This window comes from Mytilus galloprovincialis, chromosome 2 (assembly GCF_965363235.1).
Source record: "Mytilus galloprovincialis chromosome 2, xbMytGall1.hap1.1, whole genome shotgun sequence".
NCBI lineage: Eukaryota > Metazoa > Mollusca > Bivalvia > Mytilida > Mytilidae > Mytilus > Mytilus galloprovincialis.
In genome coordinates this window covers 6,420,826-6,436,608 of record NC_134839.1, presented here as the reverse complement: position 1 = coordinate 6,436,608, position 15,783 = coordinate 6,420,826, and the positions used below count along the sequence as shown (strand labels likewise).

Here is a 15,783-nt window from a genome sequence, read left to right as displayed (position 1 = left end):
CTTCCATTGGTCTATACAAAAACAAATGCCAACAATAACAACTTTTAATGTGTTTTCTGCATTCATTTCGATCGTTCATCATCAAGTTGTTTATCTGTTGTCTGGTCGAATCATTTTAGATTTTGTCTCAATTCCCTGTTGTTTTTATAAAGGGATGTAACACCATTACCACGTTTACTAACTGTGTATTCAAATAAACCACAATTAGGCCAACTAAAATTAATTAGTAGATTTTCATCCAAATTTAAAAAAAAAATGGGGCGGGTGGGAGGATTTTATTTTTTAATTTTTATTTCATATGAAACCCTTTTGCATGTTTTGTGACGAGTTCTTCATATATGCAAGTGTAATAATAAGCTTATATCATGTATTGTTAAGGCCGTACAGTGACCTACATGTATAGTTGTTAATGTCTGTGTCATTTTGGTCTTTTGTGGATAGTTGTCTCATTGGCAATCATACCACATCTTCTTTTTTATATACACAAGTATGAGGAATCTTACATAATTTTTCAAATCCTTAAATAAATATATCTAATTGCGGCTTTAAAACCTAACAACAAAAGCGTGTGAGAAATACTCTCTTCAGTTAGACTACCTACATTGTACACCAAATGTATTTGGGTTTCTAAACAATGGTTTGTATTCCAATAAAATGAAGCAAATGCATTGGTATGCAACACAATTATTATGAGTACAGAATAAAACGAAAACTCAGAGAGTGTTGAAAATAATAGGGTTGGTACTTTATATGCAAGATGAAAATATAATTATCATGTAAAACATAAATTTAATAATAAAAAAAAAAGTTGTTGTTTCATGACTCTTTTTGGGTGTATTGGGACATTTGCTGTTTGTCAACATAAAAAGACGGTAAAATCAAAGGGCTTGCATAAATAAAATGCATATGTTAGTCGACTTTTTAATTTCAATAAACGGTCATAAATCTGACAAGTTCGTGCTTGTATTTCAATATCTATAATCCAGTCATGTTTTCTGTATCAATGGTTTCCACGAATCTTGCGTTTTGGGTATCATTTACAGTTTAAATTTCCTGAGACAAAGTCATTGCATAAATAAAAAAAGTCCGCAGTTTTCTAATCTCAGAAATTTGTGACATACCGCGATTTGCAGTCTTGGTAACTGATATAGGCGGAACAGTACAGACTAAAGTAAAAGGTAACAGCGTGTTTCTCTTAACACCAATATTTCACGTCATTCTCGTTATCAATCTTTACTCTCGGAAGATGATGTTGTCATCATAGAGCAGCGGTAAGGTCGACTTAATCATTTTTGTTAGATTTACTTGAGGTACAAAACCGAAATTTGAAACAGGAAGCTTTGAGGGAAAACGGTAGTATTTAATTTTCCCAGCATTAGGTTGGCCTTTTGTGTACCCAAGGCAGGTGAAGGAAGTCAAATTAGGAGCGCTGTGATTGGATGTAAGGGTACAATATATTTTTTATTTATCTATGAATAACTGCAGTGTGTATATTTACAATATTTTAAAACCTATTGAAATATTTTGTAGAGAATTATTCGAAAAGACTTGCAAAATTTCATAAATTTGGTGCAAAATGATGGTGGGCATGGATAACATAAACAAGCTCCGTTGGAAGTTGGTCATGATACTATTTGGCTTTAATTTTTAAAACAGAGTAATAAAGTACTAACACAACATATATCTGTTTTATCCAGGTTTTTATCTTAAAAAGTGGTAAATTTAGAAAATGTTAACATTGTCGCCTATGGCAGAATAAATAGTACCGTTTTCCTTGAGGATGAAACGAAATTTTAACGGTTACCGGTAACGGGAATGAACGAAATCCGGAAATCGTAAATTTTATAAAATAAAAAAATTCGAGGCGGGACGATTTCAGAGGGGCGGGCGGGGATGAAAATCTATCATTTAATTTTAATTGGCCTTACTAACCCAATTGATAATAGTCTCCTTTTAACCAATAATATTCCTAGAAATGTATATGAGGTAAGATGAATGTGTATCTATTATAAATCAAACTTTAAATTTTCTAGTTTCTAATTAAGTTATAAATAAATGTAGACAAGGTTATAAAAGATCTGTTTTAACACCAAATTCTATAAAGGATAAAAAACAACCAATGAAAGACAACTACTGAGAAGGTATTTGACATGAGATAGGTACATTGACATAAGTAGTGTCAATGAGGCGACACTCAAAGACAGCAACACTACACACAAAAAAGACAACATAAATTACATATATATATGCAATTGTAGAAAATGGATTTAATTTTGATAAAGCAAGGCATTGATAAATAACCAAAATAGTTTCAGTTTTCCGTCAGTTTCTTTCTTTAATGGTAATCTTTGTCTTAAAACTGTAATTGCAAGTTTCAAGTCGAAAAAAAGAATACATTTGATATTGATTATATGTAGCTATATAGATGTATTTCTTTTATTTTGCAGACAATCAACTCAGGCAACACAAAGATTGCAAGGTAAGCTCAGAAACTAAATAAGGCTAATTTTATCTAGAAGACAGAGAGAGGTAAAAGATACTAAAGGGATAATCAAACTAATGGTACTAAAACAAACTGACAACGCCATGGTAAAAAATAGAAAATGATCAAATTACTAAAACAAACTGACAACGCCATGGTAAAAAATAGAAAATGATCAAATTACTAAAACAAACTGACAACGCCATGGTAAAAAATAGAAAATGATCAAATTACTAAAACAAACTGACAACGCCATGGTAAAAAATAGAAAATGATCAAATTACTAAAACAAACTGACAACACCATGGTAAAAAATATAAAATGATCAGATTACTAAAACAAACTGACAACGCCATGGTAAAAAATATAAAATGATCAAATTACTAAAACAAACTGACAACGCCATGGTAAAAAATAGAAAATGACCAAAAAAGATATAGGAAAATGTGGTGTGAGTGCCAATGAGACAACTCTCCATCCAAATAACAATTTAAAAAAAGTAAATCATTATAGGTCAATGTACGGCCTTCAACATGGAGCCTTGGCTCACACCAAACAACAAGTTATAAAGGGCCCCAAAATTATTAGTGTAAAACCATTCAAACGGGAAAACCAATGGTCTAATCTATATAAAATAAAAAAACGAGAAAAGACAATCAACAGCATAAAAAAAAAAACACATCATTGAAAACAAAAGACTAAGCAATACAAACCCCTTAAAATACCAGGGTTGATCTAAGGTACAAGGAAGGGTGAGTAGGTCCTTTTTAACATGCAACACTCTTGTGTTGCTCTTGTATGTACAAAGCTGGTGACAAGTCTAAGTCTAATCTCACATTTGAGGAAAAGAGAAAGGATTATGGTTACGACAATATCTTTGCAGATCGTCCGATCGCATTTCATTTTCATCACATATTTATAAGCAAGTTGTTTTAAGTATTATAAATCAAAACATATACAACTGACCAAGCTATATATTACTTCACATTTTAAATTGCAAAAGGAGGATATATCTTAGAAAATTTTATCAATATACATATATTTCCTTTTTTTTTCAAATTCAAAGATCAACATACAGATGTGTTTGTCAGAAAACTATATCATATTTGAATAATAGAAGTGGTGTATACCTAAATGAGACAAGACCCCTAATAAATAACACAACAACATGGTTTAGTGTTCTGTTTATAAAAGCTTAAATTACTTCTTTTTTACTGTATTCTATATTTTTATATACTTGTTACAAACAAATTGTATAATGAAGCTTTAGGTGCTTTGTTGAAGAAAAAAATAATCTAAATATTTATTTTACATTTTGGGCTCAGAAAACTTCTATACAAGGTTCTTTTATCCAAGGTATTCAGTGTACTGGCCTAGTGCTTGCTTATATTTGAGTCTTAGGATGATACAATAATAAAAAAGTAATGTTTTACACCATTATTATTACTTTCAGTGATTCTACTAAATCAAGTTTCCAAGTGGTTGCCACAGCTGCAGAAATTTCTAAGCCAAAGTAAGTATCTTTAAAATTTTTGTATTACTACATTTCTGTTATGACCTAGTACAAAGGGAAATAACTCTAGTACACAAAATACAGAATGTGTTATAATTGTGTTGAATTGTTTCTTCTAAAATTTTTGGCAAACAATATAAAAATGTGTATCTTTTATGAATCAATACAAATATTGCCCTTTCATGCCATCTTTAGCTGCAGTAAAAAAAAGCAATATATAACATATTAGATCAATGTAGGGAGAATAAAACTATTTTTTTACAGTTCAACACAAAATTGTTGAAAGGCTCAGTAAACATTACTTATCCCAGTATGCCAGTTTCTAAGCCTCATACCAAAAAGTTAATAATTTTTTTTTGGAAGTTAACCTAATATGGTATATTTACATATAAAATTCATTGCTAGGAAGTATGAAATTTATCTGTACATAGCTTAAAAACAGGTTGAATGCAAAGATTTGCACAGCTCTCCGGTTTGAGTCAGGTACAAATAAATTTATATTTCGAGACAATATAGGAGACAATATATGGTTGTTATCTGAAGGTGGTACCTAACACTACAGGGAGATAACTCTGTAAAGTCAGCTAAACGTTTTAATTACGTTGTGTTGTAAAAGCAATATTAAGCTTATCAATGATCAAAATTGGCGTTTATCAAATTGCTATATAACCAGTGTAATTTTTCTGACAAAACAGTTGGTTCAAATTTTTTAAAATTTTTATGTTTTTGTTAAAGTGTCAAAGTAAATACTTTGACAAAATTTTATGAAATTTAAACGAGCCAAATTAATTTTAGTGAAAGTGTTGGGTACCACCTTAAGCTATTTTTATACTGCAAGGCTTAAAATGTTCCAAATAACATATATCAAATAAAAACCATAAATTTTAAATTTGAAGCAGATGATATAAAATTTTCACAAACCTATATTCTTTATTGACTCTATATTATATCCTATGGAAACACAATACTAACATCTCAAACAAGGCAACTTATAATATATTCAGTGACTGTATATCAATAATTAATATACAGACAATGTAATTTAAATTGAGATTTTACTGTTCAAATAGTACAGTTGTAGAACAAATAGTTTTAACAAACATTTTAACTTTAATTATAGACAGGTGAAGAAACCAGTTAAGAAGGAACCAGTTGCACCCTTTGCTCCTCTGTGTTTTACTTTGAATGCTAGAGCCCCTACAGGATATTTATATTACTTTGCTTATGGACCTGACATGAACCCTTCAAGGTAAGTTTTACTTTAGAACTTTCCTGGTCTGTGCCAACTCCAAAAAAAAAAAAGGCTGTGTTTTTGGTAGAGTGGGGTGCCCATTTTTGCTATAGTTTTCCATGTTTTAAGCAGTTTATGTTCAGGTCTTTATGATTCTGAAGTATACTAATAATTCTATATCAAGATAACATCAAAAGCAAAATATTCTTAGCTTGAAAAAGTGTTTCTTTTGAAATAAATCGTCTGAAAAATTAGATTAAATGCTGTTTGGAAGTGCCTGCTATTTTGTCAAAGGGGGACACATATTCGCCATTTTACACATCTATTTAAAACCTAATAAATGCAGCTTTAAACAATATTTATCAAATTAATTTCATTACGGATGAATAGCAGACATTTTAAAGGTGTAAATAACTGAAATTTAGGGCAATAAGTCAAAGAAATACTAAGAAATGCTTCTTTGAAATAGTTTTTTTCATTCAGGAAAATGGCAGAAAAACTGTCTGTTTTTTGGTCCTTAGGTGTAAGTACCAAAATTTTGTCTAAGTTTAAAAAATAATCATATTTGTTATGAAAATATAATTTACAGTCATATTTCTTCCATTTCAGCCACCCTTTGAAGTTTTTACACCTCAAAATCATAAAACGGTGAAATTGTGTCCCCGGCGAAAATGAGCACCCCACTCTTCTGTGAATTCAGAAATTATTGCATGCCTTTATTATTGCAATTTTTTTCAAGAATGGACAAAAATGGGATTTTATTTATTGAGCTTTCAAAAAAATCTGCACACAGGTCTGTTTCAGTTTCAGGTTCTTTTTATTGCAGTACTCAACCAGTAATTAATAAAAACCTCGCAATAATTTCTGAACTTACAGAATGTAATTATATAAGGGTTAGAATAAAGAATTGCCTGCTTAAGAGTAAGAATATGTCTGTGTAAGCTTACTTATTTTCTTGTAGACTTTGTTTTGTGAACTAGAAATTTAATAATCAGAACCAAAGTATTGGTTCATTACAAAAAAGCATTACTAAAATACCAAACTTCAAGGCAAATTTAAAAGTGAAGTCCATAAATATTGACAAAATCAAAAACAAGTGCCGTATTCTTAACTTGGTACAGACATTTTCAGAATAAAAATAGCTGAGACATTCTTTTTAAATAATATCAGCATCATGACATAATATTTATATAGATTACACTGAGTGCACAATATTTTCATCCACAGAACAGTTGTAATTAACAACTAAGACAGCAAATTTCACCAGTTTCTCTTTATATGTGTAATTATTGCACAGTGATCCAAAGACCTCATAAAATCACCTATGCATATATATGGTATATTCCATTGTCATTTGGTAATTAGCAAAGTGTCAGTATGTATAATGTATATCTAATTATAATCAACATGTAAATGTTTAAAAAGCTTGTTTGCTTTTCCATGAAGTTTTACTTCTGTTTTCTGATGAATAAAAATGGATGAGCAGAATAATCAAACAGACAAAAATCCTATGTCAAAAAGCCCAAAAGACAATAATAGGTGGTCAAATATGTAAATTTATGTGTTTATTTTCTGTTATTTCAGGGTATCTGCTTATTTAAAGAGAGAAGTGAATTGCAGATACTGGGGGCTTCTGTATGGTTTCCAGCTTGTGTTTAACAAAAAAGGTTTGTCATTAGTTAGATATATAATACTCTATTTGTATACTGTAAAATCAGAAATTTTCGTGGAATATTTAATTTTGTTTATTTCGTTGGAAAGAATATATAAAAAAAACTAAATCCCAACGAAAATTTAACCTTCATATAAAATCACTTCCATATACTGGAAACCACGAAATTAAATCCCCAGGAAATCTTATATTGAGACAAAACCATGAAATTAAATCCCCAGGAAATCTTACATTGAGACAAAACCATGACATTAAATCCCTATGAAATCTTATATTGAGACAAAACCATGAAATTTTACTTCAACAAAAATTAATATGTCTACAGTATATGTTATTTAAGATAAGGGGCAGATGTAATTTGTAACTTTACAATTGAAATTTTCATAGTCTGTCAGTCAATGGTTTTGTTGTAGTTAAAATTAGATGGGGCACTGAGACATAAAACAGAGGAATTGAGAGAAAGAGGATAAAAAAGTGCAAAATGGATGAATAATGATAAGAAACAGAAATGATTAGAATTTAAAACAAAACAGAAAATTGATAATTAAAAGTTTTGATATTTGTTGCAGTTTACTATCTATATATAAAAAAAGTAAAATCACAAAAATACTGAACTCCAAGGAAAATTCAAAAAGGAAAGTCCCAATCAAATGGCAAAATCAAAAGTTCAAACACATCAAATGAATGGATAACTGTCATATTCCTGACTTGGTACAGGCATTTTCTTACGTAGAAAATGGTGGAATTTGAACCTGGTTTTATAGCTAGCTAAACCTCTCACTTGTATGACAGTCGCATCAAATTCCATTATATTGTCACCGATGCATGAACAAAACAAACAGACACAATAGGTAAAAATGTCAAAAATAGGGGTACAGCAGTCAACATTGTGTTATCATCTTGATCACTATAAAAACAACAAATGTAACGAAGAAACACAAAAAGACATGCATCAAAATTAACATCCTCATTTTGCTTATATTATCACATCAATCAAGGGGAATTTCTCGTGATAACATATTTTAACCTGATCTATCGCAAAATAACAATCGTACATGTATAGAGTTATGACTGTATAAAATGCATAATTCTGCATTAGTTTTAACAAATGTGCATAAGATAAATACATAAAAGACCTAAAGAAATTATTTAAAACATACCTAGCATGCAAAATAAGCATTTGAAAATCACCATGCATGTAGAATTAAATAAGCAGAACAAGTTGAGCGAGGCACCTGTCTTGCACGACTGAACGTCAAATAAAAATCAGTGATCATATTGCACGAAAATAACCCTTTATCACCCTTGTTATTTTGCGATAGATCAGGTTTAAATATGTTATCACGAGTTATTCCTCTTGATTGATGCGATATTCTAGGCCTATGTGTTCAAGCTAAAATATTATGCTTAAATTGATTGATTTTGTTTTAGGTTTAGATGTTGAAGCAGGAGGTTTTGCCAATATTGAGTTGAACCCATTTTGTTCGGTTGAAGGTGTAATTTACCAGATAACATCAGAAGAATTACAGTTATTAGACAACCACACTGGATATCCAGAGGTTAGTTATGTTGTCAGTACATTCAAAGTTATGATATGTGATAGATGTACATGTAGAAAGCTCTCATTAGAAACTTTATGACAGGTATGTTTAGACTATAATCTTGCTCCCTTTTCACAAATGTGACCTATCAAATTAGACTATTTACCATTTTAAATCATTCAATATATATATCAAAGCTAATTTTATTGGTGATATCAAATGTATTCAAAGACAATCAATCAATCAATCAATCAATCAAATATATTCAGAAATCTGAATAATGCTTAATCTAGTAAACATACAACCCTGTCAGAACAAACATATTTTTACAGGGCATAAACACTTCAGGTTTCAATGATATTTTAGTTATGTTGTTAGGTCACTGTCTCAGATCTTTAGATATCTATTTTTTTTTGTTGCTTGTCCAGTGCCTCATAGCATTTTATAAGGACAAAACCTATTATCAACCCAACCAATTATCCTGATTTATGGGCCCGGGGGATACTCCCCTTGTGAGGTGTTGACCTGAATTTTGAATTTATTTATCATATAAACTGAACACCTTTAAATTAGGATGATTTTTGGCATGTGAGTTAACCAAGATAAGTTAAAGATCAAGTTAAAGTTTTGTTCCGCTCAGCTAATTTTTGCCAAAATTACGGGCTATGGACTTGGATAAATTTTTGAAAATCACAGTTTTACAGACCTTTTTTCAACATGCTTTCAGATATTGGGCTGATTTTTGATATTTGACCTAATCATGATGGGTTAGAAATCAAGTTTAAGTTTTCATTCCGCTCAGTTAATTTTTGCCAAAATTAAGGATTTACAACTTTGAAAATTGTTGAAAATCACAGTTATATGGACATTTTTCTATACGCCTCAAGATTTTGAGCTTATTTTTGATATGTGAGACTACCATCATGTTTGTGTCCACATGTATTATTGAAATTGCAGATTTTTCAATTTTTTGAGACGGGGCCATTCATGTCGCTTTAACACATCTAGTGAAGTATTAGTATAAGACATCTTGTTTATAAATTGAAGTTAAGAATGACTGTTTCTGTTACAGCATTATACGCATTTGATGTTACCAGTGTGGATGTCCAACTCTACCAATCCTGACCAGTATGGAATAGCCCAATATTGTGTACCTGCTGTTATGTATATAGCTCAGGATAAATGGATAAACAAAGGTAATATATAAATAAGATTACCTGCTGTTATGTATATAGCTCAGGATAAATGGATAAACAAAGGTAATATATAAATAAGATTACCTGCTGTTATGTATATAGCTCAGAATAAATGGATAAACAAAGGTAATATATATAAATAAGATCTCATGTGTTGAACTCTGTACATGACATCTGAATCAATTGATTTGCTCACAGCACTGCCTTATAATATTTCTAATAAAATGAAACATATTTAATTCCAATGAAGAATTTGTTAGATAACATTGATACACTTATTTGGAGTTTGCCTCCCTCGAATTTTCCTCTAATTAATTATCACATATTTGATGTAACAGACCTTAATTGTTAGTTTACAAATTGTCAACCAGCACAAAACTAAAGTCAGCTATAATTATGTCTCTTAATTAAGTAGCTGTATTAAGGAGATTTCATGGATTTTAGACTGAAATAACCATGTTCATCTTAGCACTTAAAAATAAGCTCTGAAATGCCTGTTAACATAAAAGTCTGTATACTTTATAAGAAATTTTAAACCATTTAATGAGATATCATCAGTCAGCATATATATTAAAATTTGTTTGTGCTTACAATAAGTCCATTCAGTTTTTAAAATAACACATACAAATCCATTACATTCATGTTTTTTTCTCTTTTCAGATGAAACAATCAATTGTGACTATGCATTACAGCAGTGCATTAAAAGTTCTGACTTGGTTACGCCTGACTACAGGGATCACATGGTCAATTACTGTCAGCCAATGAAAGAACAAGTTATGTGTGTATAGAAGTGGCTTTGGATGGAAGTAACATTTCTTTAAATTGGTTACAATGTTCATATAATCATATACTGCTGGCAGATGTGTAAGAGAGGTTGATTCTTATATGTGAACAATTTCTTTGTAAAATGTAAAACAAATGTTTAAAAAATTGATTTACTTCTTAAGAAATGTAAATCATTTAGTTTACAAGGGGTCCCTATCTTCCAACTTGGATATCAACTGTGACCTTATGGGGGAAAACCGTTTTTGGCCTAAAATGAGTTAATTTTATATCCCATTTAATGTGACTTTAAATGATTAATTTAAGGATATGTTGTATGATTGTTTATTTACAATAAATTACTAAGTTTTTATGAATAATTAACATTAAAATCAATAGAATAATGTAAGTTTGTTGCTTATCAAAATCTATGCATTTAATAACTGTCTGAAATGTAGAATTAATAATAATATACAGTTTCGTTCTTATTTTTTTTATTAAAATGTTACAGACACTTTGCTTTTTGTTTCAGTCTAAGTGTAAGTTTAAAGTCTAATTCAGAATTTATCAAATGTTCATCTTTATTAACATATAAAGTAGAAAAAAGACTTACTTTGATGTTTAAAATTATCTTGGTTTCAGGTGTAAACTTTCATATAGTGGGTAAATTTTATAAATCCAGACAGGACTTTGGAGTCAGTACATTTCTTGACATGTATAAATTATTGATTTAAAACTTCAAGCACTTTCCAGTTGGGAAGTATTGTAAAAAAACCTGATTGGTCTTTCATCAATAGGTACATATAGTTGTATTACAGTAGCTGTAAATTCAGAAATTATTGCGATGTTTTTATTATTGCAAAAAATGTGCAAGGGTTATAATTGCAATAATTTAACTCTCATTTTAAAATTTGTTATAAAAAACAGAATTTTAAAATCACATTTTAGTTTAAAATGACAAAATTGCAATAATCTAAACTCTCATTTCGAAATTTGTTATAAAAAAAGTGAATTTAAAATCACATTTTAGTTTAAAATGACAAAATTGCAATAATTTAAACTCTAATTTTGAAATTTGTTATAAAAAACAGAATTTTAAAATCACATTTTAGTTTAAAATGACAAAATTGCAATAATTTAAACTCTCATTTTGAAATTTGTTATAAAAAACAGAATTTTAAAATCACATTTTAGTTTAAAATGACAAAATTGCAATAATTTAAACTCTCATTTTGAAATTTGTTATAAAAAACAGAATTTTAAAATCACATTTTAGTTTAAAATGACAAAATTGCAACAATTTAAACTCTAATTTTGAAATTTGTTATAAAAAACAGAATTTTAAAATCACATTTTAGTTTAAAATGACAAAATTGCAATAATTTAAACTCTCATTTTGAAATTTGTTATAAAAAACAGAATTTTAAAATCACATTTTAGTTTAAAATGACAAAATTGCAATAATTTAAACTCTCATTTTGAAATTTGTTATAAAACACAGAATTTTAAAATCACATTTTAGTTTAAAATGACAAAATCGCAATAATTTAAACTCTCATTTTGAAATTTGTTATAAAAAACAGAATTTTAAAATCACATTTTAGTTTAAAATGACAAAATTGCAATAATTTAAACTCTCATTTTGAAATTTGTTATAAAACACAGAATTTTAAAATCACATTTTAGTTTAAAATGACAAAATCGCAATAATAAATGCAGGCAATAATTTCTGAATTTACAGTAGTATTTTTATTATTCTTTCCAAAGGTGACTGCCAAAAAAGTGTCTACCTTTATTATTTAATATCTAGCTGTAATTTATATTGTCTAATATATATTATCTGTGATATACTGTTTATTTGTGCCTTGATAAAAATCTTTTAGAAAGATCATTTCATTTTATAGGATGTTGAATGTGTTAAATCTAATCCAGTATTTAGCCATCTGCAGATGGTATCAGTCTATATTTATTTATTTATTTATTTATTTTTTTGGAGGGGGGCTGTATTTATACAGCATTTATGAAGAGACAGGAATATGATCATGAATATGTTTTATTTAGTTTTATTATCTTGAAAATGCTTTATTTTTGTCTTTGACCCATTTCTTTATTTTCTTGATATATTTATTTGTACATTATTCATTAAACAGGTGAAACATTTTTGTGTCTTCGCTGTTTTAAATGAATTAAATACTTAATCTGTGATTATTATATTTATATTATATTTTTATGCATCTGAATTATTTTGTTTATTTTTTTTTTGACAATTTTATTTTTATTTTAAAAAAGGTTATGTTTATACGTAGTTATATATATTTATGATACAAGAATGAATGTACTTATAATTATTGTCCATTCTTGTTTAAACACATTTTCGTTTTTATATCAGTAAACCTCGTAGTGCCAGGATTTAAATTTTTTTTTAAATCATGTGTTTTGAGATAAATGGAATACCTTCACAGATTTGAAATATATCTTTCGAAATTCTAACTTTTGACATAAAAAGCTGAATCAAGGTTTACACATATTGAATATCAACCTAGACTCACATTACCAGAGGACGAGAAGATGGCTAGTGAGTGAATGGAATGTAGTTTCTTTTTACTAAATAAAGATATAAGAAGTGGTATGAGTGCCAAATGAGACAACTCTCTATTCAAGTCACAATTTGTAAAAAGCAAATCATTATATGTCAAAGTACAGCCTAATATTTAATTATTGAATATTGAATTATAGCCTTTCAATGATAATTCAGCAAATAAAGATATTTTAAAGGTTAGTTTTTGCTTTGATCTTCACAAGGATTTCAATTTAACCTGTTTTACCTACATTTTAATAGATGATTGTTGTTTGCCTAAAGTCCAGTGGAAAGAATTACATACATATATAGAAATGAGCAGTGAAATATATATATAATACATATCAGAGAAATTTTTGTGAAAAAAGCTACATAATATTTTCTTTGTTGTCTATGCATATATGTTGTCAGTATTAAAGATGAACTGTGCCTTGGAATAAATGAAGTAAAAATTGAGTTTTTAGTTTTAATCTGACCATAGTAGCACATCAATGAAAAAAACACTATAATTTATTCTTAATTCGTGTGTTAGAAAGCACTTTTCTAAATTTACTTTCAGAAGAACATTCAAAACAGAATTAATAAATTTTATAAGTATTGCCCAGTTTATTATCTCTACACCATTTTTGTCGAGCCTGCAACTTTTGTTGCAGAAAGCTCGACATAGGGATAGTGATCTGGCGGCGGCGGTGTTAGCTCACTTCTTAAAAGCTATATATTTTAGAAGGTGGAAGACCTGGATGCTTCATATTTTGTATATAGATGCCTCATGTTACGAAGTTTCCGTCAGTCACATGTCCATTGCCCTTGACCTCATTTTCATGGTTCAGTGACCACTTGAAAAAAAAGTTTAGATTTTTTGTAATGTTAAATTCTCTCTTACTGTAAGTAATAGGATAACTATATTTAGTATGTGCGTACCTTGCAAGGTCCTCATGCCCGTCAGACAGTTTTCACTTGACCTCGACCTCATTTCATGGATTAGTGAACAAGGTTAAGTTTTGATGGTCAAGTCCATATCTCAGATACTATAAGCAATAGGTCTAGTATATTTGGTGTATGGAAGAACTGTAAGGTGTATATGTCCAACTGGCAGGTGTCATCTGACCTTGACCTCATTTCATGGATCAGTTAACAAGGTTAAGTTTTGATGGTCAAGTCCATCTCTCAGATACTATGAGCAATAGGTCTAGTATATTCGGTGTATGGAAGGACTGTAAGGTGTACATGTCCAACTGGCAGGTGTCATCTGACCTTGACATCATTATCATGGTTCAGTGGTTATAGTTAAGTTTTTGTGTTTTGGTCTGTTTTTCTCATACTTTATGCAATAGGTTTACTATATGTGTTGTATGGAATGATTGTAAGGTGTACATGTCTAATGGGCAGATGTCATCTGACCTTGACCTCATTTTCATGGTTCAGTGGTTATAGTTAAGTTTTTGTGTTTTGGTCTGTTTTTCTCATACTTTATGCAATAGGTTTACTATATGTGTTGTATGGAATGATTGTAAGGTGTACATGTCTAGCGGGCAGATGTCATCTGACCTTGACCTCATTTTCATGGTTCAGTGGTCAATGTTAAGTTTTTTGAGTTTTGGTCTTTTTATCTAATACTATATGTCATAGGTCAACTATATTTGGTGTATGGAAATATTTTATGATCTATATGTCAGTCGTGCAGGTTTTATTTGACCTTGACCTGGTTTTCACCGGTCATTGCTCAGTGTTAAGTTTTTGTGTTTTGGTCTATTTTCTTAAACTATAAGCAATAGGTCAACTATATTTGTTGTATGGAAGCATTGTTAGCTGTACATGTCTGCCTGGCATATGGTTCAACTGACCTTGACCTCATTTTCATGGTTCATGTTAAGTTTATGTGACAGTCGTAATAAAGCTTTATATTTAGGAGTATCAACATAATATCAGTGATTAGTAAAGAAGGCGAGACATTTCAGTGTGTGCACTCTTGTTTGTTTTTTGGTGATTACTGTGATGCATTCCATGATAAGAACACGTTTTTGTCTTTTCTAGATGGAGTAAAAAAACAAGACTTAGGTATGCTGTTTTCAGTATCAGTTTTCAGCGTCAGTGGTGGAGGCTGCAACAGGAAACAATTAATTAGTTTGTGATTAGGTCAGTTTATCGGGAACCTTTAGTAGTATGTCAATGATAGATTCATGGTATACCGCAATCTTCGATTGAACAATCACAGTACAAAGTCGGTCTAGTTATTTGCCCAATTCAGCAAATTTGGAAACAGATTTGCAATTTAATGGTTAAACTGTTTACTTATATAAAGAAAACTTGTTAATTTATTGTATTATTCAAAATATTTTAACAAATATCAACCTTTTTGGTTTTTAAAATCATTTTTTCCCAAATGAGCCATTGAAAGGGAGATAACTCTCTAGTACAAAATTTACACTGGGCTAATAGGGAATTTTTTTATTTTTACTTGTGGCAAGACAACAAGTTCAGTGACACCATGTTTTCTTTTTATTTTCTTAAAACATAATAAAACCTATCTTCTCACAATTTATTTCAAAATTCTATCTCATAGAATTTTTTTTATGCACTCTTATGTGTTTTTTTATGAACAAACTAACCAAATTTAGGCAATTTTCAGCGACTCATAGCTTGAAAAATAGCACGGTGTCCCATACTTTTTATTATATTTTTGAAAAAAGCATAGTAAAATCTTCATTTTGGCAAATTATAAGAAAATTCTGTCTCAAAAACATTTACTTATAATATGATCTACCTTGGATTTATTGCATATCTTATATTATTTAATATTGCTAGTTT

General features: G+C 29.5%; 1 protein-coding gene across 5 annotated transcripts in view; it reads left to right on the top strand.

Annotated features, from left to right (window-relative positions):
* Window positions 1–13,431, top strand: part of LOC143062752 (uncharacterized) — a 39,946-nt gene extending 26,515 nt beyond the window's left edge. For all 5 annotated transcript variants that reach the window (XM_076234519.1, XM_076234518.1, XM_076234522.1 and 2 more), the window contains 7 exons: window positions 2,448–2,479; window positions 3,936–3,995; window positions 5,116–5,244; window positions 6,811–6,893; window positions 8,330–8,457; window positions 9,512–9,635; window positions 10,296–13,431. In XM_076234519.1, the coding sequence (XP_076090634.1) occupies window positions 2,448–2,479; window positions 3,936–3,995; window positions 5,116–5,244; window positions 6,811–6,893; window positions 8,330–8,457; window positions 9,512–9,635; window positions 10,296–10,423 (684 nt within the window). In that variant the 3' untranslated portion in view covers window positions 10,424–13,431. The remainder of the gene's footprint in view (window positions 1–2,447; window positions 2,480–3,935; window positions 3,996–5,115; window positions 5,245–6,810; window positions 6,894–8,329; window positions 8,458–9,511; window positions 9,636–10,295) is intronic.
* The last annotated feature ends 2,352 nt before the right edge of the window (window positions 13,432–15,783 follow it).